The sequence below is a fragment of the Fusarium vanettenii genome (genome assembly GCF_000151355.1).
Source record: "Fusarium vanettenii 77-13-4 unplaced genomic scaffold NECHAsca_88_unmapped, whole genome shotgun sequence".
Lineage (NCBI taxonomy): Eukaryota > Fungi > Ascomycota > Sordariomycetes > Hypocreales > Nectriaceae > Fusarium > Fusarium vanettenii.
Window position 1 is genome coordinate 18,868 of NW_003315801.1, and position 24,875 is coordinate 43,742.

The 24,875-nt window shown below is 51.4% G+C and overlaps 6 protein-coding genes across 6 annotated transcripts; 2 read left to right on the top strand and 4 right to left on the bottom strand.

Annotated features, from left to right (window-relative positions):
- Window positions 1-1,491: 1,491 nt before the first annotated feature.
- On the top strand, window positions 1,492-2,456 carry NECHADRAFT_89042 (uncharacterized protein; the record flags this gene model as incomplete). The annotated part of the gene is made up of 2 exons (XM_003039574.1): window positions 1,492-2,138; window positions 2,189-2,456. 2 exons carry the CDS (start codon window positions 1,492-1,494, stop codon window positions 2,454-2,456), a joined length of 915 nt encoding a protein of 304 aa, XP_003039620.1.
- A 4,209-nt stretch (window positions 2,457-6,665) lies between these two features.
- NECHADRAFT_89043 (uncharacterized protein) lies at window positions 6,666-9,282 on the bottom strand (the record flags this gene model as incomplete). Its single annotated transcript, XM_003039580.1, has 7 exons — window positions 6,666-7,242; window positions 7,299-7,588; window positions 7,643-8,134; window positions 8,709-8,854; window positions 8,886-9,009; window positions 9,111-9,186; window positions 9,269-9,282. 7 exons carry the CDS (start codon window positions 9,280-9,282, stop codon window positions 6,666-6,668), a joined length of 1,719 nt encoding a protein of 572 aa, XP_003039626.1.
- A 668-nt stretch (window positions 9,283-9,950) lies between these two features.
- NECHADRAFT_89044 (uncharacterized protein) lies at window positions 9,951-12,720 on the bottom strand (the record flags this gene model as incomplete). The annotated part of the gene is made up of 4 exons (XM_003039581.1): window positions 9,951-11,547; window positions 11,763-11,950; window positions 12,003-12,635; window positions 12,703-12,720. The coding sequence occupies 4 exons, from the start codon at window positions 12,718-12,720 to the stop codon at window positions 9,951-9,953; spliced, it is 2,436 nt and encodes an 811-aa protein (XP_003039627.1).
- Window positions 12,721-13,537: 817 nt separating this feature from the next.
- On the bottom strand, window positions 13,538-15,273 carry NECHADRAFT_89045 (uncharacterized protein; the record flags this gene model as incomplete). Its single annotated transcript, XM_003039582.1, has 2 exons — window positions 13,538-15,128; window positions 15,224-15,273. The coding sequence occupies 2 exons, from the start codon at window positions 15,271-15,273 to the stop codon at window positions 13,538-13,540; spliced, it is 1,641 nt and encodes a 546-aa protein (XP_003039628.1).
- Window positions 15,274-15,701: 428 nt separating this feature from the next.
- On the top strand, window positions 15,702-18,967 carry NECHADRAFT_89046 (uncharacterized protein; the record flags this gene model as incomplete). The annotated part of the gene is made up of 2 exons (XM_003039575.1): window positions 15,702-16,210; window positions 16,813-18,967. 2 exons carry the CDS (start codon window positions 15,702-15,704, stop codon window positions 18,965-18,967), a joined length of 2,664 nt encoding a protein of 887 aa, XP_003039621.1.
- Window positions 18,968-22,352: 3,385 nt separating this feature from the next.
- Window positions 22,353-23,285, bottom strand: NECHADRAFT_89048 (uncharacterized protein; the record flags this gene model as incomplete). The annotated part of the gene is made up of 1 exon (XM_003039583.1): window positions 22,353-23,285. The coding sequence occupies one exon, from the start codon at window positions 23,283-23,285 to the stop codon at window positions 22,353-22,355; it is 933 nt and encodes a 310-aa protein (XP_003039629.1).
- Window positions 23,286-24,875: the final 1,590 nt, after the last annotated feature.

Genomic DNA, 24,875 nt, shown 5'->3' on the forward strand with positions numbered 1-24,875 from the left:
TCGCTCACAAAGAAGAGTTTCAAAGAAAGCAGGCATTCGTATGATTGCCGGTAGCCTGATCCAAGTGAGACGTCTGCGTAAAGGGGGTGAGTGATCATTTGTCCAGGTAGGGTGAGGCCCAGCCCAAACTCGCTGACATACCATCCTTCACGCGCGTCAAACACCTTTGTCCACAACAGGCTGCCTTCTCGCGATGGATCGTGCTTTGCATCAGCTTCACTCTGATAGCTCCTTTGATCTTAGATGCAAATTTCTTTGCCTGATCCCACAAAGCGCCTCTGCAGGTCGCATCAGCAAGCTCAGGTTCTGCCTACTCAGGTCTCTCAATCCTTGACAAGGCGTCACTAGCGAAGGGCTTCTTTGGTCAAAGTTGGCCCTGTCTTGTCCATTTTCTCTCTAACCAAAGCCTGACGGGTGATTTGCGATATCCCAAGTTGATGACTCGCACCGGGATTGTTAAATGAGGCATGTGTTCAAAGTGAACCGTGTTTTGGTGAGGGACCTATCGGGCTGGTTCGCGATGGCGACATTTGTGGATGCCTTTGGCTAGGCACGTGCCTTTGAACAAGTGGGTGCTTTGAACGGGAGGATGCCTTCAATCAGGCAGACACCTTTGATCAGGGGCATGCCTTTGTGAAAAATGATGCATAGCACAAGTCAACACCTTTCAAAAGAAATGGCCGGTGCTCTGCGATGCGATGCGACGGAAATCCGGGCAATACTCTTCGATCATGAGCTGGACCCCCAGCAAGATGCGACTTGAGATGGTGATTTGGATGACATTACTCTCGGGGTACGAGCCTGGCTCTAGATTTTGAGAATCTCTACCCAGCCCCTAGACTCCACAGCAAAGCCAGTAACCTGAGGGGATGGGAAGATCTCGACGGGCCCAGATCGCTTTGTGATGCCCTTTGAGAACCGCGATATTGCGAAACTGCATCTTGGTATTGCCTGCTGCATGCATCAAGGTGCATCCTTCAGCGTTCTGTGGTTTCCCGCACCCATGCATGCTTCCCTTCGCGGCAGTTTGGCCATGATCCCTCCTTTGGACTTTTGATGTATGCAATGGCAACTCGAACAAGAGCCTTTCAGGATACAATCGTCCCCAGCATGGCTTCAAGACACAAAGACAGATACGCGAGAGTGTCGTCATGGCCCCCTGGCTCATGGATTAAAGAGCAAGTCATCTTGCTTTCCTAAACATCTTCAAATTTAACCCGCAACACCACTCTCCTGACTTACTTTGACTGCTACTAGTCCGTCAATCATCGGCCTTCTCCCCTTATCTAGACGTTTACCTTCCCATTGCTGTCATTGAGCCACTCAGATTCTCAACACAATCGCTCAAGCTCACCTGAGTTGAAGGATCCGCCATTCAGATTTCTCGAGTGTCCTTAGTCGACCCATCACGGAGATCACAACCTCAACCTCGAACGATTTCTCACAGCCCGAAGCCCGCACACAAACACTCCGTGGGTTGTGCTCATCGCCATGTGTGGTACCAACTCAGCCACTGAAGTTTGTGGCAGACCGGTTGCCGACTACCTAGCAGCGTCCAAGGCCGGCACCAGACCCCAGGTCGTCTTCTGTGACGAGATCCGTGGCACTATTCTCAACGCCCTCCTGGACCGAGCTGATAAGGCGCCCAAGCTCGTCTACAAGCCTAGCGAGAGACCTGGATTTGATAAGGAAATCACCAAGCAGCCTGAACATTACTGGCCGCTCCTGGCCCGATGCCATCTCAACCACGGAGTGTCCCGGGGCGACGCCTACAACTCCATCATTCAGCCGGCGTTCCGCAACCATGTCAAATGGATTCTTCGCCAGGCCATTGACCACCGGGCCTTCACTGCCACCCCCTGCGGATGGGTTCGTACCAACGGAACGCCTTTCAAGTCGGATGCCGAAGCTGGTGAGTGGCTGCACAAGCAGCAGAAGGCTGTCCAGGACGACCCCAACTGGAAGGCCCAACTGGCTCGCCCCAAGCCAGCTGGAAGCCTTGCAAATTCTCGCTGGGCGTCCCACCAGACGCCCTCGAGCGGTGAGGATGTGTCGATGCCCTCTCTGGAGAAGCTGAGCCTCGACGATCGTGTTGACACCCCCTCTGTGGTTGTACGTGGAACCAACCCCATCCTGCGGTATGAGCGCAATCAACCCCTTCTTGTAGTTGCTGACTAACTGTGTGCAGAAAGCCCTTGTTCAGCGCAGACAGAAGAAGCGCGTCCGATTCGCGAAACCTGAAGTCTCTCAGCAACACCCTCGAAACACCAAAGCCGCCGACGTGGCAAACCATCTACGAGTGGACCAGCGATGTCTCGGCCGAATCCGTTCTACCAAGCAGCAAGAAGAAAGAATTACGAGACACTCTCGAAAATCTCGGGCGAGAAAGACAGGCCCGACTCAGACAGATCAAGCAGCTCTCGGAGCAGGAGGCCAAGGTATGGAAGGCCCTCTAGTCGCTGCCGAGTAACCAAAGGGGTGAAGGATTGTGTGATTTGATGATCGTATTGTCAGGTTTCCCTGTATTGGAGTTTGTGCTAGACAGCCTAGAGTGGTTTTGGGGGTGGCTTTCTGCGTGTTGAAGGAGGCTGACTGCAGTATTGGACAAAGAGGAGGAACGGGACACGCAATGTTTTGATAGATTTAGACACGACTATAGACTTGATATCAGTGCTAGTCATATCTCGGGCATACATACTCCTTGTGTCAGTCATAATCCGGCTAGAGGCAACGCAAAGCAACTAGATAACATCTAAAGTGAAGCCCACGAAGGGGACACAAACACTCTGATAACGAACCTCGAACCACTTGTCGTAGAGTGAGCATTACAAAGAGGGCTTTATCACAGAAGTGAAATGTTACTAGATGATCAGGAGTCATCACCACCGACCGCCAAAACACTGGTCTTTCCTCGATTACAGCTATAATCCTGTTAGACTCGTCGTCCTCTGTTGACTGCGTACGATAATGGTTTCGTGTCAGTCAACTTCTTCTCGCTCCCGCTTTCACGCCAAGGGTGCTGCAAGGTATTCATTATCTCAGTGGTCATTTTCACGACGATGGCCACGAATCATTACTCGATGCACATAGCGAGTGATTGGTGTGCGATTGGGAACACACTCTCCCACCACCAGCTTCTGATTATTTCTACTGCCTCTCTGGAACCACCAGGATCCAATGTAGTCTATTCAGAGACATGTTTTGGCATTCATGTACACGTACTAAATGCCAAGAGCTAGACGTAATGATGACTACTGGCAGTGACCAGCTACTGGCTATCACGGGACAGACAGGTCCCGTATTGACCCAGCGACAGGTTTAAAGACCTAGACGTCGAGGCACAATCAGCATCATCCAATTTGAGCATATCCAGAAGATGTTCCTTCCACTGATCGTCGAACCGCGGGACCTCGACCGCTCAAAACTCAACAACCAACAGACACCCTCGCCATATTAGGCTAGAGTCAGGGACAGGTCAATCGTGTAGTCTTATCTACATATGTGTCGCTGTCGCACAGTAAGATCCTTTCAACTGTAGTATTAATCACGGCAAACGAGCCAAGATATATTAAAGGTCGAGAAGCTGCTCAAGTTCCATATATCACATACTAAGAGGGTTATCCCGTCTCTCATGCTTCCACCCAGGTGAAATCATTCAAACGGATGTGTAGTTAACACTGCAATAACCATACTTTTATTGTTCTCAATGCCACCTCTAAAAGCGGCCATCAACCACGACAGCGAGCGCAGTGACGAACACATGGCGGTATCTAAGCTAGCCGCGAGAAACTCTTGGATGCTAATGCATGTCATTCAAGTATACCTACAAAGCCATTTCAGCGCAATCTAGCCATGGATTAAGCGAGATGACGGCCCCAAGAACCTTGCATTGACAGTGCTGCCAAGGCTCATCGAATGGAAAGAAGCTGACCACGGCCGAGATATGTAGTCATAGATAAATGTCCGGTTATCTTTCGATTCTCCTCGATCTTCGGGCTTAGTTAACATATCGAGGGCCGGGCTGCAACTATAATAAAGAACAGATCTTCAACACATCATAACATCATGACCCGATATTAACACAGTGGCCTTTTTGAACTTCTGCAACAGCAGAAGAGTCATACCTAGCTACATCATCATAAAAGGTCTAGCCTCTCATGGGTTTGATTCTCCTCTTTGATGGAGCCGGCTGATAATCACGAGGAGTACCATTTAGAGAGCCTCCATGCTATGAACTCAAGTTCTATCCAAAGCCGACACGTCTGCCCTAGGACTGATGGTGGGAATACCTCGCATTGATTAATGAAAGAGTTGATTACAGGCAAGCCATCCCTCCGACTGCAACTTGGCCATCGATAGAATATTGAGCTGCTGGATGGAGTTGGTGGTTTAGTTGAGGCGTTGTCCAAGCTGTAACTGGAGCTCCTCCAACTTCAATAAATGGAGCTCATGGTGACAAGAGTTACTTCACTCGCCCCATGGTGGCGTATAAATCTATGACAGCTAATGAAAACTCATTTATAACGAGCGCATAGCTCAGCCTGACAGGGATGAGGATGGAAGGGTACCACGGAGATGACATCCCACACCAATTTCTTCGACTTGGAGCTCTAGCCTCAGATTGTCGGAGGACGTTAAGCGTCAACACTATGGTCAACAGGCTTTCCTCGGTGATGTAGCTAGACTTATCACCGAGCAATGGCTATCCCCAGAGATTAATCGAGATAAATTAGAAAGCATGATGCACAATAGGATAGGCTCGCAGCGTTGAAATAGAACTGACGTGAAGAGCAATATGGAAGGGGGAACGGGTTTATGCGGCGATAGTAATAGTAACTGCCTAGAATAAGCCCTTATTGATGGCTATGTTTCTTTATATCGGGTCTATTGCCTCTTCAAGGGACGTCGCAGTAATCAACTACAATACTAAACCCATACACCACGCCAGTCCATCCTAGAGTAAAGAACATCGAATATGCAAATTGACAAATATGCCCGGCCTAAACAAAAAGGTACGACTACTCTAGAACAATGATATCTATGCATTTCTTCCGTCACTCCTGCTTGCTCAAGCTATCATAATCTTGGCTGCCAGAATGGCTATCGTAAAACCTCTTGCCCATGCGGACTAGCCGCTCAAAAGCAAAACAAATGATAAACCAGTAGAAGCCAGAAGACAAAGCGCGAAGGCAGTCAGGGCATATCGTGCAGGCGTCCGAAAGGTAGGCAGGGAAACTACGTTGCCGATAAAGACAGTCTATTCTAGTGTGTAGAGTCATGGGAAGGCGTTGGGCAATCCATCGATTGAATCGACGTCTAACGATCGAGCATATCCCACATCAATTTTGAGAGACTCGAAGATGCTGTTCTCATTGTATTGTTGAGCATGTCAATATGTAATGTGCAAAGTCCAGACGCTATTCTTCCTTTCGTTTCCCTCGTTGTGGATTTAGAGCTATTGTGCGTGTTGATAAATCCCGTAATCTGCGTCCTGGACTTCGATGAGCGTCAAGCTCCGTAATCCGCGTCTTGGTTTAAGGGGGTATCAAATTCCGTGATCCGCGTCATCGATCAAGATTGAATTCTGTATTTAGCGTCTTAAACAAAGACAAGTTATTTGCTTTGCCAAACTTCGACGTGCGTAGTCCGCGTCTTGGGCTTTGCCAATTATTAAGCTTCGTAATTCGCGTCCTGCGCTTTATTGAACATCTAGCTCCGCAATCTCTATTCCCTGATCGCGTTCCAGTCCCACACGATGCTCCCCCGCCGACTCGCATCGCGGAGTGTACGCAATTAGGTAACATGAAACGCGATGTACGCCAAATAATAATACACAGGGAATGTCGCTCAGCATGTACGCAGAAGACGGAGAAGACGCAATTTACGCCCAATGCGGACAAGCACCACGATAGAGAGGCGCAAATATCCTACGCGATTTACACCAACAGCCTCCAAAAACTCAAGAAGCATGCTCGTAAAGTATCGGCCCCGTCGTCGGCAGAAAAGAACGCGTCGATAGGCAGAGATGACATGCAATTGGCCGTTGAAGCATTTTGTATCCATCACGCACTCGGTTGCACGCTCGATGCTCCCCGCAAGGCCACTCCAGCTGACGACTTGTCTCCTCATCACATGGTTGGGATGAGTTATTCCTTGATTTGTCATGGAAGCGTTTTGGTAGCACGCTTAGATACGAGGGGGAAGTTCCTTCAATGTAACGGGGATGAGCATTGTCATACAAAGTCTGCTCGTCTGGGCCATTACTTGCTGCTTGAGCTCCATGGTGATGTTTTTTTACTCGGGCGGCCGGGATGTCCTGCCTGATTGGGGCCTCGCATTGTCTGAGATGGACGCCGAAGCAATTGGGCCACCACTAGATAAAGGAAGCATGTTTGCAAATGCGTTGGTCGTCGCACAGATGGTATCAATATCCCATCCCTCGATCTGATCTGATCTGATCTGATCTGATCTGTTGTGAGGTTAGCTGTGGTGAGACAACACACTCATGGTCTGGATCTCACCTCGGAGCAAGAATCTAGCCATCATCTGCATCCTTCATCCAACCTAGCTTGGTTCCGTGGACAGTTCCTATCACTGCCGATGTTCATCACGTCGACGGTGGTGCTGGTCCCGTGTAGTGTAAAGATCGATGCCTGCGCCTTGTCTCAAGAACCTGTTTCTAACCCACGTCCCAATACCTGGGTCGCAAACCATGGCCAGTAAGTCTCGGAACACCACTTAGCCAGGCGCTGGATGGTGGTGACGACCTGATAGAGGCCGCGGGCAGATGCCGTCGACCCGACATAAACCTTGCTCCAGAGAATGGTCTCGTATCGACCGTCCGGGCGCCTATTTCGCGTCGTGGATACGAAAAACCAGTCATGGCCCTGGACGATCAATGCCGGGAGAAAGTCAAGGCCTGTGGCCGCTGCCGGTGTACCAACGAGCTTGTCAAGACACGCCCACTGTGCGGCGAGCCAGATGCTGGTCTGTTCGAGGGCGGCTTGCCAGTCCTCGCCCGTGCGCTTAGTCTCAATGCTTAGGCAGACAGGCCGTCTTAGGAGCGGCGCGTAATCGGTGTGGTTGATAGATCCGTGCAAGGTCTGGTGGCAGACTTGATTCAGTGTGTGGGACGCAGGATTTGAGTCTGGGAGGTCGATATAGAAGCAAAAGTCGATGCGCTTGTCGTGTTTGCGTCCGAATGTACGAGGAGCGAATGCTTTGATGATTTGCGCAGTGGTTCTGCAACATGTCAGCTTATATGAAACTCGGTGCTATCACATGGCACAGCCGCTTACGCGTTGAGGCACCCGATGTGTATCCTAGAAGCATCCTGGTGGTTGTCGCTGTTGACGCTTGACAAGCGAAGGGCCAACCGAATGAGTCGTGAATGAACAAAGCAGTTCCAGTTCGCCTCGGAATGTCTCATTTCTTCGCATTCCTCGGCTTCATCCAATATCTCGCAGACTGCTTCTTTAGAGAGAGAGGTGCCTAATTGGGCTCTCACGCCCGTGCGGTCGACGAATCGAGACGAGGCGAAAACGGATGAAAAGAGGGGATCATCAGGTGCATCCGAGCCAAGTAACGCCTATTTTTCGGCCGTGAGTCTACAGAAGAGCCATCCAATTAAACAGGGACTTACCAGATCATAGTCAGAAATAATACCCTGGCCAAAGGCGTCAGCCTCGATTGATGCGACCAACTCTTTCAACGATGCCGGGGCGCTGGCCGACTCCCTCCCATCAAAGGCCTTGTATTGTATGACATGCTCGACGTGCAAGTACGCAAGGGTGTGCGTGGTCTTTGTAGGACTCGACTTGTTGCTGCGCGTGCGCTTCGACGCCATCGATTCCGTTTCGTCATAATCAATATCGTACCCGGAGCTTGAGGCGGCCGAATTCGCGTCGCTGCTCCCTGACACTGACAACTGGGGATTGGCGCGCGGTGTTCGATTAGGATCGATTCGAGGCCGCTTGCCACTCGGCGTACTCGAAGTTGCATTGCTGCTCGACATGGAGGGGGAGGGAAGTGGACGTTTTCGTTGGAGCTGGTGTGTTTTGGCCGCGGTCAGGGACAATGAGGGAGGCTCTGAGCCCACATCGATGCTGGAAACCCAATCGAGAATTTGGTACTGCTGCATTGGCTCAGTAGAATGGATAGACACTGATTTCAAAACAGCAGACAACAAAGGGCAAATTTGGGTCCTAGTAATCAGGTCAAGCCGTGGCTAGAATCCTCCTCGTGATGGTATTATGAAGTTGGTGGTTGTCGGGGCAATGGTGAGGCAAGCGTTACGTCATGCAGATAAGACCACGTGATTAACCACACTGCCGGCTATGAGATAAGGTCTGGTGACTACGCCTGTGGCGGAGAACGTTAAAAGTGGCTTAACTTAGCCACCACAGCCACAGAGAGTGGCAAGGGTAGGTAGATACAGAGAAATAACCTAACTTTTAACAGGGTAAATGCACAAGTTTGTGCTATGCGCATAAGTATTAATTAAACCCGCGTTTCACTGTTTCCGTCTGTAAAGTCCCATGAGTTACAGTGACTTTGAACTTGCCAGCTTTTGATGTACTGAATTATCGAAGCTGAAGATTGCTTCCAGACTCCCAGGGGATCAGCCCGAACGATTTCGACGATCGACCGACCGACCGTCCGACAAACGATAGAAAAATTAGGCCTCCGCCTTGGCTTGGTCGACTCACCTCATCACCTCTGCAGAGCCGATCGAGCGAATAAACCTGCATTGTGGCAGGCATCGTAAGACGTGGCGGCCCTTCGCTTTCAAGCTTCGCCCAGCCCGTGTTTTTGACGTCCGTAGACCTCTCTCCCCTGCCATTTTGTTTCTTGTCTAGTCCCAATTATCCCTCCTCCATTGTTACGTTTCACATCGAGCCGTGACTTCTGGAAGGGAATATCTTGTTGGTCCTTGTATAGGGTATCTGTTGCGGTTTTGGCAGTGCTACATGCACGAACTGCTCTTCTTCTGGTGCACGCGATACTCAGCTGAGAATACTCATCAAGGTTGTGTAGAATTATCTATCCCGTTAACCTTGACTCGGCCCGGGGAGACGGGTAGACGGGGCCGGATTTCCGATTCGACATACAGACAGTTTCCTGGGTATTTCGGCGTACTTGACCTGACCCTTGGCGTTGAACTTGGATCTCCTTTGCGGGTAAACCCTAATTAAACTTCATCTAGCCAGCCCAATTAATTGGCTTGGTAAATATTCAAAGGCATCCTTTACTTTTCCCGTCGGCATACAGTAGTACACTCATTATTTGATCGGCAACTGAGCGACGAGAAAATCCTGGAAAACGAGCAGGTCGGACCTGATTATTTTCTGGGGGTGAATGATTATCCCATGTAGGGCGTCTTTTCTTTCTGGCTGACATGACTTCATTTCAATTGTATCTCAATTGAAAAACACGCTTCTGTAGACTTTGTAGCGTGGCCTGCCCAGCGGGATGATAATCCAATGAAGGGGGTGGCATTGGCGGATCTACGCCGGGGATACGACGAGATCGGCCTCCAGCTCTCTCCCGAATCGGGAAGCATTCATCGTTTGTTGGCGCGACACATGCCAACGGAGAATTAGGCGAGTATCAATACCCTTTTCAGTGATGGCTTCGGCCTTTGGTGTACAGTAAAAGGAACAGAACACAACGATAAATGACTAACGAGATCTGGTATTGGGACCGGGGTTTTGGTTGGGCAAGTCATGTTGTGGCTGGATCGCGTCTAGACACAATGGATCACGGTGTTAGTTTTTGCGGAGAGTGTGTGGGCGCAACAAGGAACCAAGACATGATGACATGATGAGGAACAATGAATGTATGAATGAATAAATGAATAAATAAATAGAAAATTACGTACTTGAAGAAAAAAAACATGGTTATACCCCTCGCCCTGAAGGAGTCCCCTGTAAGCGCCCAGGAATATCACGTCAGGGGGTCATTTGCTGGCCACCCCAGATCCTGTTGTCAGCGGCCATATCGATGAGGCGATGCATGATTGCCTGACGCGCTTCCAGATCTTGGGCCGTCATGGGCTGCTGAAGCATGCCGAGAGTGCTGTTGGCATTCATCAAGTACTTTGTCTCGGGGAGCGGCTCCGAGTCATGGCTGCTGGTCTCATCTGTCTCGTCTTCGTCTCCCCTCTCGTCCTCGTCCTCGATTGTCGATGGTTGCCGAAAGATAGGCCCGTGACTCTGCCAAAACCCATCCCAGGCACTATGCTGAGGTGGAACGAAATGGGTTTCTTTTGCAGACTCAGAACCCAGTCTGGCAGGCCATTCCCCGTGAGTGCTTGGACCTGGCACATTGTCGGAAGTGGCGAACCGGTCCATCGCAAAGGAGCCGGGCTTGAACTGGAATGGCAGTGTTGTAGGTACCGTCGGGGATGGGGGTCCGGGGGACGACACAATGCTAATTTGATCCAGACTCGCATCCCCGGACCGACCGAACTCGTCATCGTCTCGCTGAACGTCGTCGCTGCTTTTCCCCAACAATGATATGGCAGGTGGAGGGACTGGGAGTGAATGCGATGCCGGTTCCACCTCCTTGCCTTTGCCTTGGGCGTTCTGTACATCAGCTTCTCGTGCCGACCGGAGAGGGCCCATGGGGGGTACACCGAACGGAAACAAACCGACTGTCGAAGGACGAGGAGTTGCGCGCGGAGTGACGTACTCGTCCAGACTCCCAGCGTTGCTCTCGCCTGGGTCTGAACCAGTGTGGGACTCCCACTCCGAGTCAGCGTCGGGCACAGAAAAAGTATTTGTGGCCCCTTTGACTGAGCTCACCAGGACATTGGGAGAGGGGGCAGGATTCGGCACGTTCCCCCAGAAGCTGTGAAAGACGTTGGTGGAGTCCGGGTGGACTTGGGCTGCCGCCATTCTCTCGTGTCGTTGCTCCTCACCTCTTGGGGCCGCTGGCATGACTGATGGGGATGCCAGCAGAGCCTCGAGACGCTTTCGGTCAGCCTCCAGGTCCGGGCTCTTGTTGTTGTTGTTGTTGTCTGCAAAGATCGACCCTTTCAGACTGCTGGGAATTCTACGACGACTACTAGGAGCCGTGTACTCGGGAAATGGTCTCATCTCTCGTTGAGGATGGGCAGGAGGGGGAGATGGTGGAGGGGGTGAAGTGTTCTGCTGACCCTCTGGGTTCTGGGTGTCATCTGAGGGCTGATGCTGATCCTGCTGTCGCTGCAGGAACTGCTGGATGAGATGTCGCCGTTTCTCTTGTTCCATCTCCTGTGTCTTCTCCTCCAACTCCTGTTCCCAGGCATCTTCCCGCATCTGTCTCATCATCTCGGCCTCCGCTTCCGCCTTGGCCAGTTCTGCCTCCTCGAGTTTGGCTGTCGCACGCTGGGCCTCGAGGTCTTGCTGGTGCTGCTTGATCGCCTCCTCTCTCGCCCGCAGCTCCGCCTCCCGCCGCTCTTGTTCTTGCTTCATCTTTAGCTGTATTTGATCTCGCTCGCGACTGGCCAGCTGCTCGATCGAAGCCAGTTGCTCTGCTGCCTGGCGTCTTTCGTCCTCTTTCTTGCTGGCTAGCTCAAGTTCAGTTCGATCGTTATCAAGCCTTGTCCTTTCGGTTTGGACACGCTCAGACAGTGCAGAGAGGTGTGCTTCGGTAGTCTGGATCTTAGTCTCACGGTCTCGGAGGGCAGCGTCACGTCGTGTCATATCGGTCACCAGGGCTTGGAGTTCTTGGAAACGTCAGCTTGTCCAGAGGCGACTTTGCAGTGATGACATCCTTACCTGGGGGCATGGGCTTGGGGCTGATGTGAAGGAGGCCGGGGAAACTGGACATTGTGCAAATTCTGCCGCTGGTGACTCTGGTCCTGGATCAGCTGCTGGAGTCGGGTGATCTCGTCCTGCATGCTGCGACGAAGAGCTTCCTTCATCTCGCCAGCATCAAAATCGGCTCTCGCCTTTCCGTCCCGCACCTGTTGAGTAGGTCAGTCATGGACTGGGTACCAAACGTCACAGCATCCATACCTCGTTCGACAGAACCGTCTTGGCCAATGAAGTGGTAATACCACCCATTTCAATGTCTCCCTCTGAGTCCAGAAAGTCATCGTCGTCGTCGTCGTCGTCGTCGTCGATGACGATGGGCTCAGTCGTTCCGGCGATCGGTTGTGTCGGGGTCTTTGGATTGGCTGCCGTCGTCTCCTCGCGGTTGTGTCCTGATGGGGCGACCTCTTCCTCAGGAGTAGACTCCCTCAGAATTCTCTCGAGAGCACTCGATAGTGTGGAGGTTTCGCCCAAGATCTCACTGACCAGGGCCTCGGGCCACCTGAGCCGCTTCTTGCGAGTTGACGGATCCCAGCATTCGGATACCTTGCCCTCATTCTTGAGGGTCTGGAGAGTATACTCCATGCTGCTGAGCATCTTGCGCTTGAGGACGATACGATGTTTCTTGTGAAGCTTGGCCGGCTCAATCCCGATGGAAACGGCCAGGTTGCTCAACGACTTTTCGTCCTCGCGGAGGGTATCCTTGCTGTGTCGTCCGTTGGCGAGCCACTTGAGCATGGCAACTCGGTCTTGGGCTGTCCATGCCATTCGCTTCGAGCTGTTGGTGCGGAGTTCTTCGAGGAACTTGCCGTTGAATTGGCGCTGGGCATCATCAGACTGGAGTAAGCAACCGAGGTCAGCGAGACATGAGCTTGAGGGGCAGACATCACAGACAAGGACTTACACCGGTGATGCGCCCCATGATGGCGGAAAGCAATGCCTAGATACCCTAGAGACAAGCTTGGATGAAACAAGCGGTGTGGCGTGGGGTGGGGTGGCCTGGCTTGGAATATGCGGCAAACATAACTGTCACCCGCTCGCCGTTGAAATGTCTCGCCAAGGGTTGTGAAGCCTTGGGCAAGGGACGATGGCGGCCGAGTTGAGAGCTTGGTTGATGTTGGCCGAGATGGTGATATTTGGGAGGGGCAAACCGTCAACGGAGTGACCAGGATTCAACAAAGAGGCAAGGGAACAAAGAAGCTCCCCTCGGAGAATTGTCCCTTGCAGAGATGTCTGCCCTTGTGCCACGTCGGAGAGTTTAATCCCCGTCATCGACGTCACGGCCTGGACCCTGCGATATTGTGCAACCCTCTATCTACACTGACACCTCAGGCACCGTAAAGGCGGTCAGATCACCATGAGGTGCCACAGAGTTAATGTCATCATGATGTTGAGAATGCGTCCTTTGTTGCTGGGCTGAGGCTCTTGTGTATGTGAGAAGTTGCGTGGAATGGTCACAAAATAATGCAAGTCTCGATAATGTACGTGCTTTGCCTGAGATAATGATTGAAAGTGACATGTACAAGATCTGCTAAACGTTCTTCATGTCAATCCTGCCCATCATGAGATAGAGATTTCGTGCTTAGGTCTAACGTTCCACGCACAACTTTGAGTCACGATATTTGCTTGAGTCATGATGGTCGCTTGAGTGACAATGGCCGAACAGGGTAATGGCAAAATATTGAAGATTCAGTATCCAACAAGAAGAGTCTATCAAACACCCAGCCCCCTCTCCATCATCACTTGTCGAGATCAACAAAATGCAACTTCTTGATTGGTCCAGTCATCTTGCCAACCCACAGCTGCAACTCCAGCTCCATCATCTTGATATCGGCAAGACTCACAGTCTTGAGCTTCGCCAGGTTCAGCATGGTCTGGCCAAGATCGTGGACCGTTTGCTTATCGTCCATCGCCTTGTCCAAAAGTTGTTCAATCCTCCAGACTCTCTGATAGGCCTGAAGCAACAAATCGCAGAGCAAGTTTCCACGCGACACGACTGCGTTGATACCCTCTCTCAGATTCTTGTCAGCCGTACGAGAAAGCTTTCCTCCGCTCACCTCGATCGAGTTACGTAGGGTACAAGAACCCCTGCTGAGGTCATCGATACGACCCCGGATGCCTGTGAGGGACAGGCGGGCAAAGAACCCTTGGGCTTTCTGTATATTCACTGAGAGCATCCTGATGCGCTCGTGGTTCGTGAGTAGAACCTGGATGGGCGAATAATGGGAGGACCATGGCATTGAGTCCAGGAACTTGTCCCAGGTAGATGCTCTGGTTTTTTGTATCCAGCGTTTGGCGGCAGGGTTGGCACCGAGGTCTTGGCCGAGCTTGGTTACGTCTCTATCAAGAGGACCAAATGCGTTCCGAAGCTTCTTCTCGAGGGTCAAGATGTCCTCCATGACAATGGCCCAGCCATCCCGCATGCCACCGATAGCGTTGACGCTGACGTCGAAGCCCTGAAAGAAGAGCTGGTGTTCGGCCGTCTTCTCGCCCGCCTCCCGACAATCTTGTAGCTGCTTCACCCAGTGATCGAGATCATCAAATGCCTTGATGATCCCCTCTGGAGAGTCGATGATGGGTGTAGGCTCATCAGTCATGGTTGGCTTGATGATTGTGATGGTGGGAGAGGTGCCGGCTTGGGTTGTCGGTCTGGAGGCGAGAAAGCTAAGGGTGAAGAAGGAGGTGACCGCAGAAGTAAGGCTTTGAATACTGGAGACGGTGTTGCTCCAGAAGGTTGCAAGTCCGTAGATGGCTGCAATGACGAAGAAGAGACAAATGAGGATCAAGGCCAGGGGGCATGCGCAAAAGGGGGAGAATCCAAGGGCACGCCATCTGCCTCCTCCACCTCCTCCACCGCCTCCTCCACTGTCGTGGGAACCTGAAGACACGCCATCAAAGTAGTTATTACTCGTATAGGTGACATTGTATGTGTTGCTGTTGTTGTATTGCGAGTTGTTCTGAGTGAGGTTTCTTGGCTCAGGAGTTGGCGCAACATCAGGCTGTTGACTAATCGGCGTGATTTCTTCGACCGGACGTTGAATAAGTTGCTCCTGGGTTTCGCAATCTGATTTGGGAAGCGGAGTGTCGGCGACAGTGTTGGCGTCAGCGATATCAAGGCTGAACTCGGTTCGGGGGATGTCGGGAGCCGCGGTCTCGGCATCGGTCTCGAGGTGGGTGATCCGGACGGGCTCAATACCGGTGGCCTCGGCAAAGGCCGCCTCAATACTTGCCTCTGGTTCAGCTTGCTCACCGGACTGTGTGGCAGCGGTGTGCAAGCTGGCTTCCGCAGTGGCCGTCTCACCACTGATGACGGATGCGTTGGAACGGTGACTCTTTGCCTTGGGTGGTTATGGTTAGCCAGAATTAACAATACAGAAATCCGGAGACGAACCTTGTGTCGATTTCGGACTCGAGATTGCGCCTACAGAAACGCAGCCGGCGGCGGAATGTCGTCTTGGGGTGGACCACCACTCATCTTCAATTTGGGCTTGACGACTCGCAGCTTTAGGGAGATAACATCCAGATGTTTGATGAGGGAGCACGGAGAAAACATTCAAAAATCAAGAGCTTGCCATGAGTGTGTGTGAGGATATCCTTGTCGTGTAACAGGAGCCACGGCCACCTGGACAAACAAGCAGCGGAGGTCTTTTTGTTTGTGTTGATAGTGACAACTCAGAGACTGCAATGCAAGTATCCGCCCTCAGCAAGAAGCGTCAGGCCGCAATCGCAACGTACGTTGAGGATTTCTTCCCTTTGTTTCTTTCACTTGTCACTCCCCATCGCCATTTCTGCTTCTTTTTCACCGTCACTTTGTCTGACTCTGAAACCCGAATCTTTTGGTACGTTTTCTCTCCCCAGGATATCTCATCCTTATCTGGTCGCCCTCCAGATCCTCTGCCCACTATGGTCAATCCCCAGGTGGTCATCACTCTGGTTGCCGGTGGAGCTGCCGCCGTAGTTGCTATGGCCGGTGGCTTCCTCGCATGGCTTCGGACTCCGGGACTTGACCAAACCCAACCAAAGTCCCTTCTATCACCCGCGAGCATCATCTGCCACAGCCATGAGATGCTGGCCCAGCTTCAGCCGTCGGCCCCCGACAAGCCGGCCACACTCTTTTCGATCCTCCGCCTCGATCCTTCCAAGTCTCCGTTCGATCCGGCCGACGATTGTGCATATCCATACAGTCCCAACTACAAAGCGGCCAAGCGGGCCGTTACGGACGCTTGGGCTAAGACGAGCGACAGCCACGATGGAGACATGCGGGAGTGGAGAGACGTCTTCTCGATGGCTGCATTTACGCTGTTGAATGATACTTCTCGTATAATTTACATGAAGAACGTTCTGCCTAACCTCATCAAGGCAAAGGGGAAGGGAGGCTCGGACAAGGTTCTGCAGGAGTTTTGTGACAAGATGTAGGATTGGAACGAGATATTGAAGGGCTTGGAGCTGGTGGAAGAGGTTTCTTTTGACCCAAGGCAATTTTTAGATGGACAAAGACGTGAAAAATTATCATATGACGTGGTTGAAAGGTCGTGTCGCACAAGATTAGGCGGGTGTGGGTGCTGATCCGGCGTCCACCGAGAATATTGCCACCCCAACCACAAAACAACTACTGGTGAGAAGCAATGAATGGACCAACTTGAACATTCCCGCCCATGATTGAATTCACTACAGAGATCAAGCTTCTTTCTTGCCACTGTTCTATTCTCGACCCCTCCCTTTCTCTCTTCTCGAGCCACGGCCCCCATCTGCCCCTCACTTGGTTCTTTGTTCGCCTCATCGCCACACCGCACGGCTCACACATTTTCGCGTCGAGGGGGCATGAGTTTGGCCCAGACTCGCTGTTTTTGAACCTGCGAGCGAGCATGCAAGGGATAAGCTCCGAACTGCGTATATGATGGCTCCCCCGCCTGCCATTGTTGGTATCTTGTCTTGTCTCGTTCAATCTCGTCTCGCCTGGTGCGTTTGGCTCGAAACTGAACCGGTTCACTCAAGTCCTAACTTGCCGCTCTAGCTTCTTGGCAGGATTCGCTTCTGGCTTTGCACTGTGCCTTGGCTCCATCACTGTCGTCGAGAGGCGGAAACATCATCAGGTCTTTATTGCCGAGATTCCATCGCTCGACACAGTCTCCATGGCGCCTACCTTGCGACCTCGACCTCGTCCATCTCACGACAATGGAGATGATGAAACTGCCCCCAGCAAAGAAGATTCCCCTCCTCCTTCGCCTCCTCCCCGTTCTATAGATGCTGAACCACACCCCACCCGAGGCTTCAGAGTTGTGCGCTGCACCATTGGTCTGGTCAACCCCCACACCATGGCCCTGGATACGCAGAACATAGAACTCTGCTTCCACGACGACTTTGTAGCATCAGAGGATCGGCCCTTATCCCTTCACCTGGACCATCGTCACCTCAGTATATATGACATACCCCCTCTGCTGACGGCACCCCCACCGCCTGGAGCCATCTTCGACCTTGGGAGGGTAGATGTCATTCCCGATAACCCCGAGTTAGTGATACTATTAGAGAGACAGATACGGAGAGAGCTTGCCGAGGAGATGCAGCGCCGGGCCCCAGAGACGCAATCTATTCGGCAACGCGCCATGCACCTGACTCATATCGGAGGCAACTTTATCGAGGCAAACCGGGGTCATATTGTCACAATTCTACGCCTACTGCTGGGAGTCTTGGTGCTCACCTTGATTCAATATGCCTACCTTTCCGAAACATCAGAGCCCACCACTTCACCCGTGCCACTGGTTCCTCTAGTCAACTACATCACCTCGGCCGTCCTCGACACCACGCAACTCACTCCCATCATTTTCTTCAGTCCCTTCTTCTCCCCCACCATCACCAACGGCAGCATTAACAGCACAGACAATCCGGAAGAAGTCATTAGTAAGTCGTACATACTGGACCAGACTTGGCACATGACCGAACATCTCTGCTGGGACTTCCTACATAAGAGGTTTTCGGCCGAAGAGTTCAGAAGGTATACAGCCTCAGACCAGTCATTCACTGCGAGGCACCGCCTTCTTAAACCGGGGCTTTGGGAGTATGCCGGGATTCGCTGGCGAAATGTTTCAGAAACATGGGCAAGGGGCAATAAACTTTACACCAAGGCAAGGTGGGAGTGGCCTAGCCTTGCCGTCGATGTGTTTGTAGCGTGGACGCGTGACATGGAGTTTTTCATCAGGCCTGCCGCCGCATATTTGGAATATGTCGACGTCACCTCAGCCTCCAGCATGTTCATCGCCCCAGAGACGGGCTCGCCGAACGCTACTACTTATCCTAGGAACTTGATCGCCCGGGCTGCTCTACCAAAGGAAATACCCCCAGAAGTAAGGGATATCCTGGACGCCTACCGTGACTACATGGCCCGACGAAACTTTTTGAGTTTGTCCTGCGAGTTCCTCCAAGATTGCGCAGCTCCTCTGCCCGACTCGGCATCAAGCCATCAAGTCGTCCACCCCAGCTGCCAACTCTGCCGGGCTAGTGACTGCTCCTCGGAGGCCATGATCAAGAACCTCGAGGAGTGGTCTGCGACTGCGCGCGCCAGAAACCTGCCATGGAGTGACTTGGCAGGGTTTCATCGGCCGAGGGCAGAGACCCGTATGGCCGAGTACTTTTGGCCCAACAAGACCGAGGTTCCTCTTCTGTTTAACCAGGCCATGATGCTTGCACAGCTCAAGGATGTCATGAGCCAGGTGGTAGAGACTGTCGAGGTCGTCAAGCACGCCGACCAGAAGATCCAGGACAAGGGCATCTTTGCTCGTATCAAGGACCGGGTCCAGGGCGAACCAGTCTTGCCGGATCCTGAAGGCGACATGAAACAGTTGAAGGAGATGCTGCAGGTTCGCTTCTGGCATCAACTCCGCGATGCTGTTCAGGGTGTCCAAGCAGTCAGCGGCATTTGCGACGAGCTGTCAACCCTCTCATCCCTCGTCAATAAGCTATACTCTCCAGCCAACTGGATCATTGAGGAGGGCAAGTCGACCGTGATGCTCCAGAAGATGGCTCACCCCAAGGACCAGGCCAAGGCCCTGAAAAACCTCTTGTCCGAGATGGATCGACGATTGGGCGTGCTTGACGGGTACTATCAACTGTGGGCTCAGGCGGAGAAGAAGCAAGATGAAAAATATCTAGCAGAGTGGTGGAGCGGAGAATGAGGATTTCTTGTTGATGCTGTTGTCATTGTTCTATTGAGTTGCTTTGGCGTTAACCAAGTTGTCTTCCATTGCTCTGATGGATGATTAGGTGTAGACAAATTACAGGAATGTATCTAGAAAAGATTCAGCATCTCGCTGAGTTTTAGGGGTTTGGTTCTGTGAACTTCCTGCTGATACTGAATGCCTTGGCCTAGTTGTATTATAAACGGCTTCGGACAGCGATTTGATATGCTCTATGCAAGGGATGGATCGTTGGATCGCGAATTAGCAGAGCAGCCAGAACCTAGAAACTATCTACTGGCTAGCAATGATATTTCACTGGAAATAATATTCTTATACGTGATCCAAAGCGGCTATTGATTTATCTAGACAAAACTCGTCAAAATATGTCCATTGGTCATGAACAACAGCTCACACTTCCAGACCTCCCAACATGCTTGTGATATCTATGCAAGTCAAATCGTGGCTATCATTCAACGTGGAGAATCCCCCTGATGGGATTGTCTCTGCCCTGCGTGATACTCCTTATACCACTCGTACCACTCCACTGGGGGAAGAATGAGGTTACTGCCATACGAAGAAGACTAAGCCGAACTCACATCATGCTCGTATAGATTCGCCTCGGTGAGACCCATACCACCTGAACCAGTTGGATGCTGGCTATCTTGGGCTGATGGAGACGTGGGCATCTGCCGTGGTGTTTCCGTCTCTGCCTATTCTGCATTGGCGGATCTGAACACACTGAAAGTCTTCCCATCAAACAACCCACCAACAGCAGGCATGCTATCTCGGATAGAAGCCATCCCCCAGGCCCGGCTGCTGTTGATTTCGCCGGCTTAGAGATCTCCATCTGTTTCAAGATGAACCGCACTATTCTTTCTGCTAAAGATACCGAGATTAGAAGCAGAACTCATGTCCACAGAGTTCTCTGGAAGAATCGTAAGGGTCCGGGCAGGTAAGTTTATCATGCCCGTCTCCTTTGTGGTTCGGTGCCCAATATCGACAGAGTGGGGATTCAGCGTGGTCGATGGAGGAGCAACAGCGGCTATGGTGTTACCGGATGCTATGGGAGCTGCAGTATAAGTCGGAAAAGTAGACGGAGCAAGGCCGCTGTCTAGTCTAACGGCTGGTGGTGTCTTCTGGGTATCAGCTGATGTGATGCCCTCGGAGAGCACGGCCTGGGCGGGAAGTAGTAGTATAGGAGTGGCAAGCTGAGTCGCCAGACTGCCGTATTACACGGGAACTAGGGGTACCTTAAGGCCCGGCCCAACAGACGTGGCGGTGTCAGTGACGTTAATAGTCGAGGCGTGCTAGGTGACTCCTGCAGCATGACGGCCAATATTGCTAGGGGGAGTCGCAGTACTCTCAGGCGCAAACGGAATCGGAGCGTCCTTGTCATACACACCAACTAAAGCAGAACTCTTTGACGTGTCAGGTTGAATAATGAGGTCATTAGGCGTGCTGATCAGGGGTGTACTCAATGGTCGAGCCGACTGGTCAACGCTGCTGACGTTCGGAACTATGGACTGCTCAGCTGCAACAGACGGATGAATAGAACTGCCGGTCTGAACGGGAACTGAAGAGTCCCGAGGCTCAGCCGCAAGGGAAGAAGCAGTTGCCTTCTCGGAGGGGGGCACAGCTACGGACGTGTCGGTATTGGAAACTAGCGCACTGACCGCGGTGGTCTTGCCAGTGTCCTCAACACTGGTCTTGTCAGGCTTATTCGTGGCAACAGGCGGTTGGCTTGGCCCCTTAGGCGCAACAGCTTGAGGTTCGTTCGCTTGTGCCAAATCCCCTGTTGGGGTCTTCGAAGACGAGGTAACGGCCTAGACACGCGGGACGCCATCACCGTGCTTGTTGCTTCTGGACTCTTGGTTCATTGTGGCAGCGATCTTAAGTGCATTGGCCTTGCCTTTCAGTTCGGTCGTGAGTTCCGTGGTCAGCCGTTTGATCAGGTTGCCATTGACCCAGGATTTAAAGGTGCCTTTGCTGTTTGCCCAGGAGGCCGGCCAATCCTCCTCATTGCCTTGTTCAGCCGAGGATTCGGCGAGAGCTTTGAGACGATAGAAGCCCTGATCGACACTCTGAATCACCTGATATGAGGCATCGGCATTCTTGCGATGTTCGGAATGGAGGAATCTCAGGACTTGACGGGCACGCAGGCTCCGATCTATGTGGGATCCACGGGGATAGAGAGAAGTCGAGGGGGCTACCCTTTTAAGAGGTTCTGTTCAGCATCGAGGTTAGCTTATGACGGGCAAGTGAAAAAGGGGGCGAAGCTGACTTATTTCGCCGGCAGGAACCACGTCGAAGGGAGAAAAGTCTGTCGACTTGAGTGCTGGCGCCTTGGAAGAAGCACCAGATGCCTCTGGAACACCCGGCTTACTTGAGCGGGTTGTAGGCATGTTGTTGTCGGGATGCTTGGTGTTTTTGTATGTATCTTAGGGAGAAGTGATTTAGACGGTTTAGGATGAATACTTTTGGAATCGACACTTGTGTGAATACCTAATGTGTGAAGGGTGACCGAATGGCTGCCGGTCACTGGCGATGGTTTGTTCCAGGGCCGTTGAAATTCACGGTTACACAAGAGGAGGGGGTAACGTACATGATAAGCGAGTGGATCAAACAAGCGAGTGGATCAGCTGCACTGTACACCTAAAATAACACTTTTTGGATCTTCTAAAATGGACTGAATGATTTTTAAAAAACAGAAAAAGAGTATTTATACTATATTTAATATTCTAGAAACATATAGTAATTTTTTAAAGACTTTTTAAAAAATTTGTTTATATAGAATTAGCCATTTATACAGTGTGAATATGTTTTTACTTAACGAACTAGTCAAAAGATTTTTAAAAAATCTAAGAAAATTTGTGGTTTATATTTAGTGGCTAATAGATGCTATTTACAAATTTCATCTGTTTTGGTAGTGGTTAAAATTTCTAGGCACTTTTTTAAAGAAATTAGAATTTGGGTGTAAACGCTAAGAAATTGGATTTTGATCCACTCGCTTGTTTGATCCACTCGCTTATCATGTACGTTATCAAGTAAATTATTTAGCCACACTCACTGGCGCACAAGAAGCTGTATCGTGGGGGTGGATGGGCTAGGCCCCAACGGCAAGAGATATTAATCTGTCAACAGGAGAAGAAGGGGGAGATAGAGCTTGTTGCAACTAGAGTCACTTGAAGCAAGATTTAGGCTGATGTTGCGAGTTGAGATTGGAAAAGTCAAAGACGCGCGATATAAAGCAATAGCTGGCCACCATATATCAATTAACAAGCGAAAGATAATATCGTGACGGCTTTATTAAGATCCAGTCGTTCCAAAGATGCCTCCCAACACCACCCCTTCGCCATTTTTGTATCTTTCTCCTCGGTCGCCTTCAATATCCTTCGTCATGCGCGCCATGCTTCTCTGTCGCCTTCTTCTTCCTCTCCCGTCTCTTGGATGCAGTTGTCTTGGCCCTTTCCTTTGGGGACTCCTCCACTAGCCCACCCTTGGCCTCCTTTTCCAGACGATCCAGTTCGTGAATCTCGGCGATGCACTTGGCCATCTCCGTCTCGGCATCAACAGCCTTGTGCATCGAGTCGCGGAAAGATTCGGCTGCAGTCTTTTGTCTAGACATGGCTGAGGAACGACGCTGAGCTAGATCGCGAAGGAAAGCTGAGGAGGGGGTGAATTGTTGTTGCTGCTGCTGAGGGACTACTGGCGGTGTCGGTCTTGGCTGAACTGGGGTTGGAAAGGGCATCGAGGTTCCAGGCAGCGGTCCCGGGGGAGGCCCAGCGGGAGGTCCAACCGAGGGTCCAGCGGGGGAGAGGGAACTCTGGGCAGTAAAGGGACTCGCAGCAGGCGGCAGAGGATACGGCTGAGGCGGGAAGGACGGGGTTAGAGGAAGACTCTTGGGCGGGACCGAAGGCCCTGCATTGGGCTGTTGCTGTTGTGCCTGAACTAGGAGGGAGTCAGTATTGAAGGCATTCACTGACGGACTTGACCATGGCGTACTAGCATTCTTCCACATCTCTTCCGTCTTGTGATATGCCTCCCACATCCGGTTTGGAGACAAGCCAGATGGGGTGTCCGGTAGATGACTGATCTGGCTCAGGGCGACGCTAGAGTTCCCAGAAACGCTTCCGGCGGAGAAATGTGTCGCGATGGCGATGTCAGGGTACTTGGAGGTAAGCGCTGTGATGGCTTTCTTGTCCTCGTTGTAAATCAAGTCCCATCTTAGCGTGCACCACATGACTATGTAGACCCGCTCCTCCTCTTTGGTCAAGGGATATTTGGACGGCGGGATGTTCATGCCGGGAGAAGCCATGATGACGAGTCTGAGAGTGCGATTTTGTGTGTGGATGGCTGGTGATGGTGTTAAAGTTGAATTTTGGTGGTGATGCCATGTTGTGTATCTCGACGTGACATAGCATCACTCTAACACACTTCAGGCCTTGAAGTGAGAACATATCCATTGGCTGGTGTTAGTGGGGGCGAAGACTATTAATCGCTCCATGACTTGAATATGGAGGATAACCGGCTGAGAATTGGGGCATGTGTTGGGCGAGACTGTGCTTTTGTGGTTGAGAGGACAACTCAAACACGATTTCCAAGTCAGACTGTGGATAGAATGATGGTTGAAAGGGTGAGAAGGCCAGTTAGTCTATTATAGAAAATGTGAACATGTTGGCTTGGCTCTACTCGCTGTTCGTGGATTTGGTGAGGGGTATCGCCAGCCAAAAGTTAATCATCGATCATACAAGCTCCATATTAGAGGCCTGATACTTTGAGTGAAAGGCTAAAGACTCGATGGAGAGGTTAGGGAGATAAGAGGACAGGAAGAAGTCCGGTGCTGCCCTGTCTTTGGGGGCGCGTTCTTGAAGTGTTGACGTACTTCCTGTCATGTTGAGCTACGAGTTTCTTTTTTCACGGCAATTTGGTGCCTCTTTGGACAAATGAAAAGGAAAAATATGAAAAATAATAATAATAATAGTCGATGTTCTGACCCGGGCGTGGTAACATGTATCTGGTCTTGGTGGTGGTGATGTCCTGTCTGGCCACGCGTTAGAAGGAGGCCCCCGAGCGTGGCCACCAGCGACACCAAGGAAACTTGAGGCCATGATCTTACTTGAAACCAATTATCTAGTGACTGAGTGCTATACGTTGATTGGAATTAAAGAAGATTCAGCTATATGCCACGAGTACACCAAGGCACTCCAATTTGCTCACTTGCCCCCACCCCCTTTCCAGATTGTAGAGATTTCCCGGCTCTTCTAGACTCTCCCTGGCCAGAGAGGAGCAATGTAGAGGGTATAATACTTCTCTTTGGGTCTGTCTCCATCTGACCCAGTCAATGAGTTGGATACAGTGGCAAGACACAAATCAAAACCAACTAAAGGGCGAATAATGACCTGACCGCGTCCATGGACCACGGAAATCGAGTACTCATTTCCAAGTTATACTTGGCCTATATGGGCTTTCAGAAACAACAAGACTAGGCACAAGCCATGACCATGCCCTTCTATCCCTATCTCTGTTACAAGGTACGTTTCGCGGGATCCAGAGCTATCATTAAGGCGCTCATATCTGCAACCATGTGCACTAATAATAGTCATATCGCCCCTTTCTCACGACTGGAAACTTCTTAGCTATTAGGCGTGAGAAGGCCTGGCAATACTCCTTCCACGAAAGGCTCCCTCATCACCACCCTCTCGGCCTCGTCACAAGAGGGGAATCCCAACCGGTGGCCCTTTGTTCTGGTGTAACGTATCATTTTCCGCTCGGGCTCCAAAGGAGAGAACATTAGGCAGCGAGATCTGTAATGCATGTCGTCATTTATCATTGACCGCTCCCGCCTGGGTACATGGAGAGTGGATTCATGATGCAGCCGGGCAAGCTACCTACTATACGGTCTAGA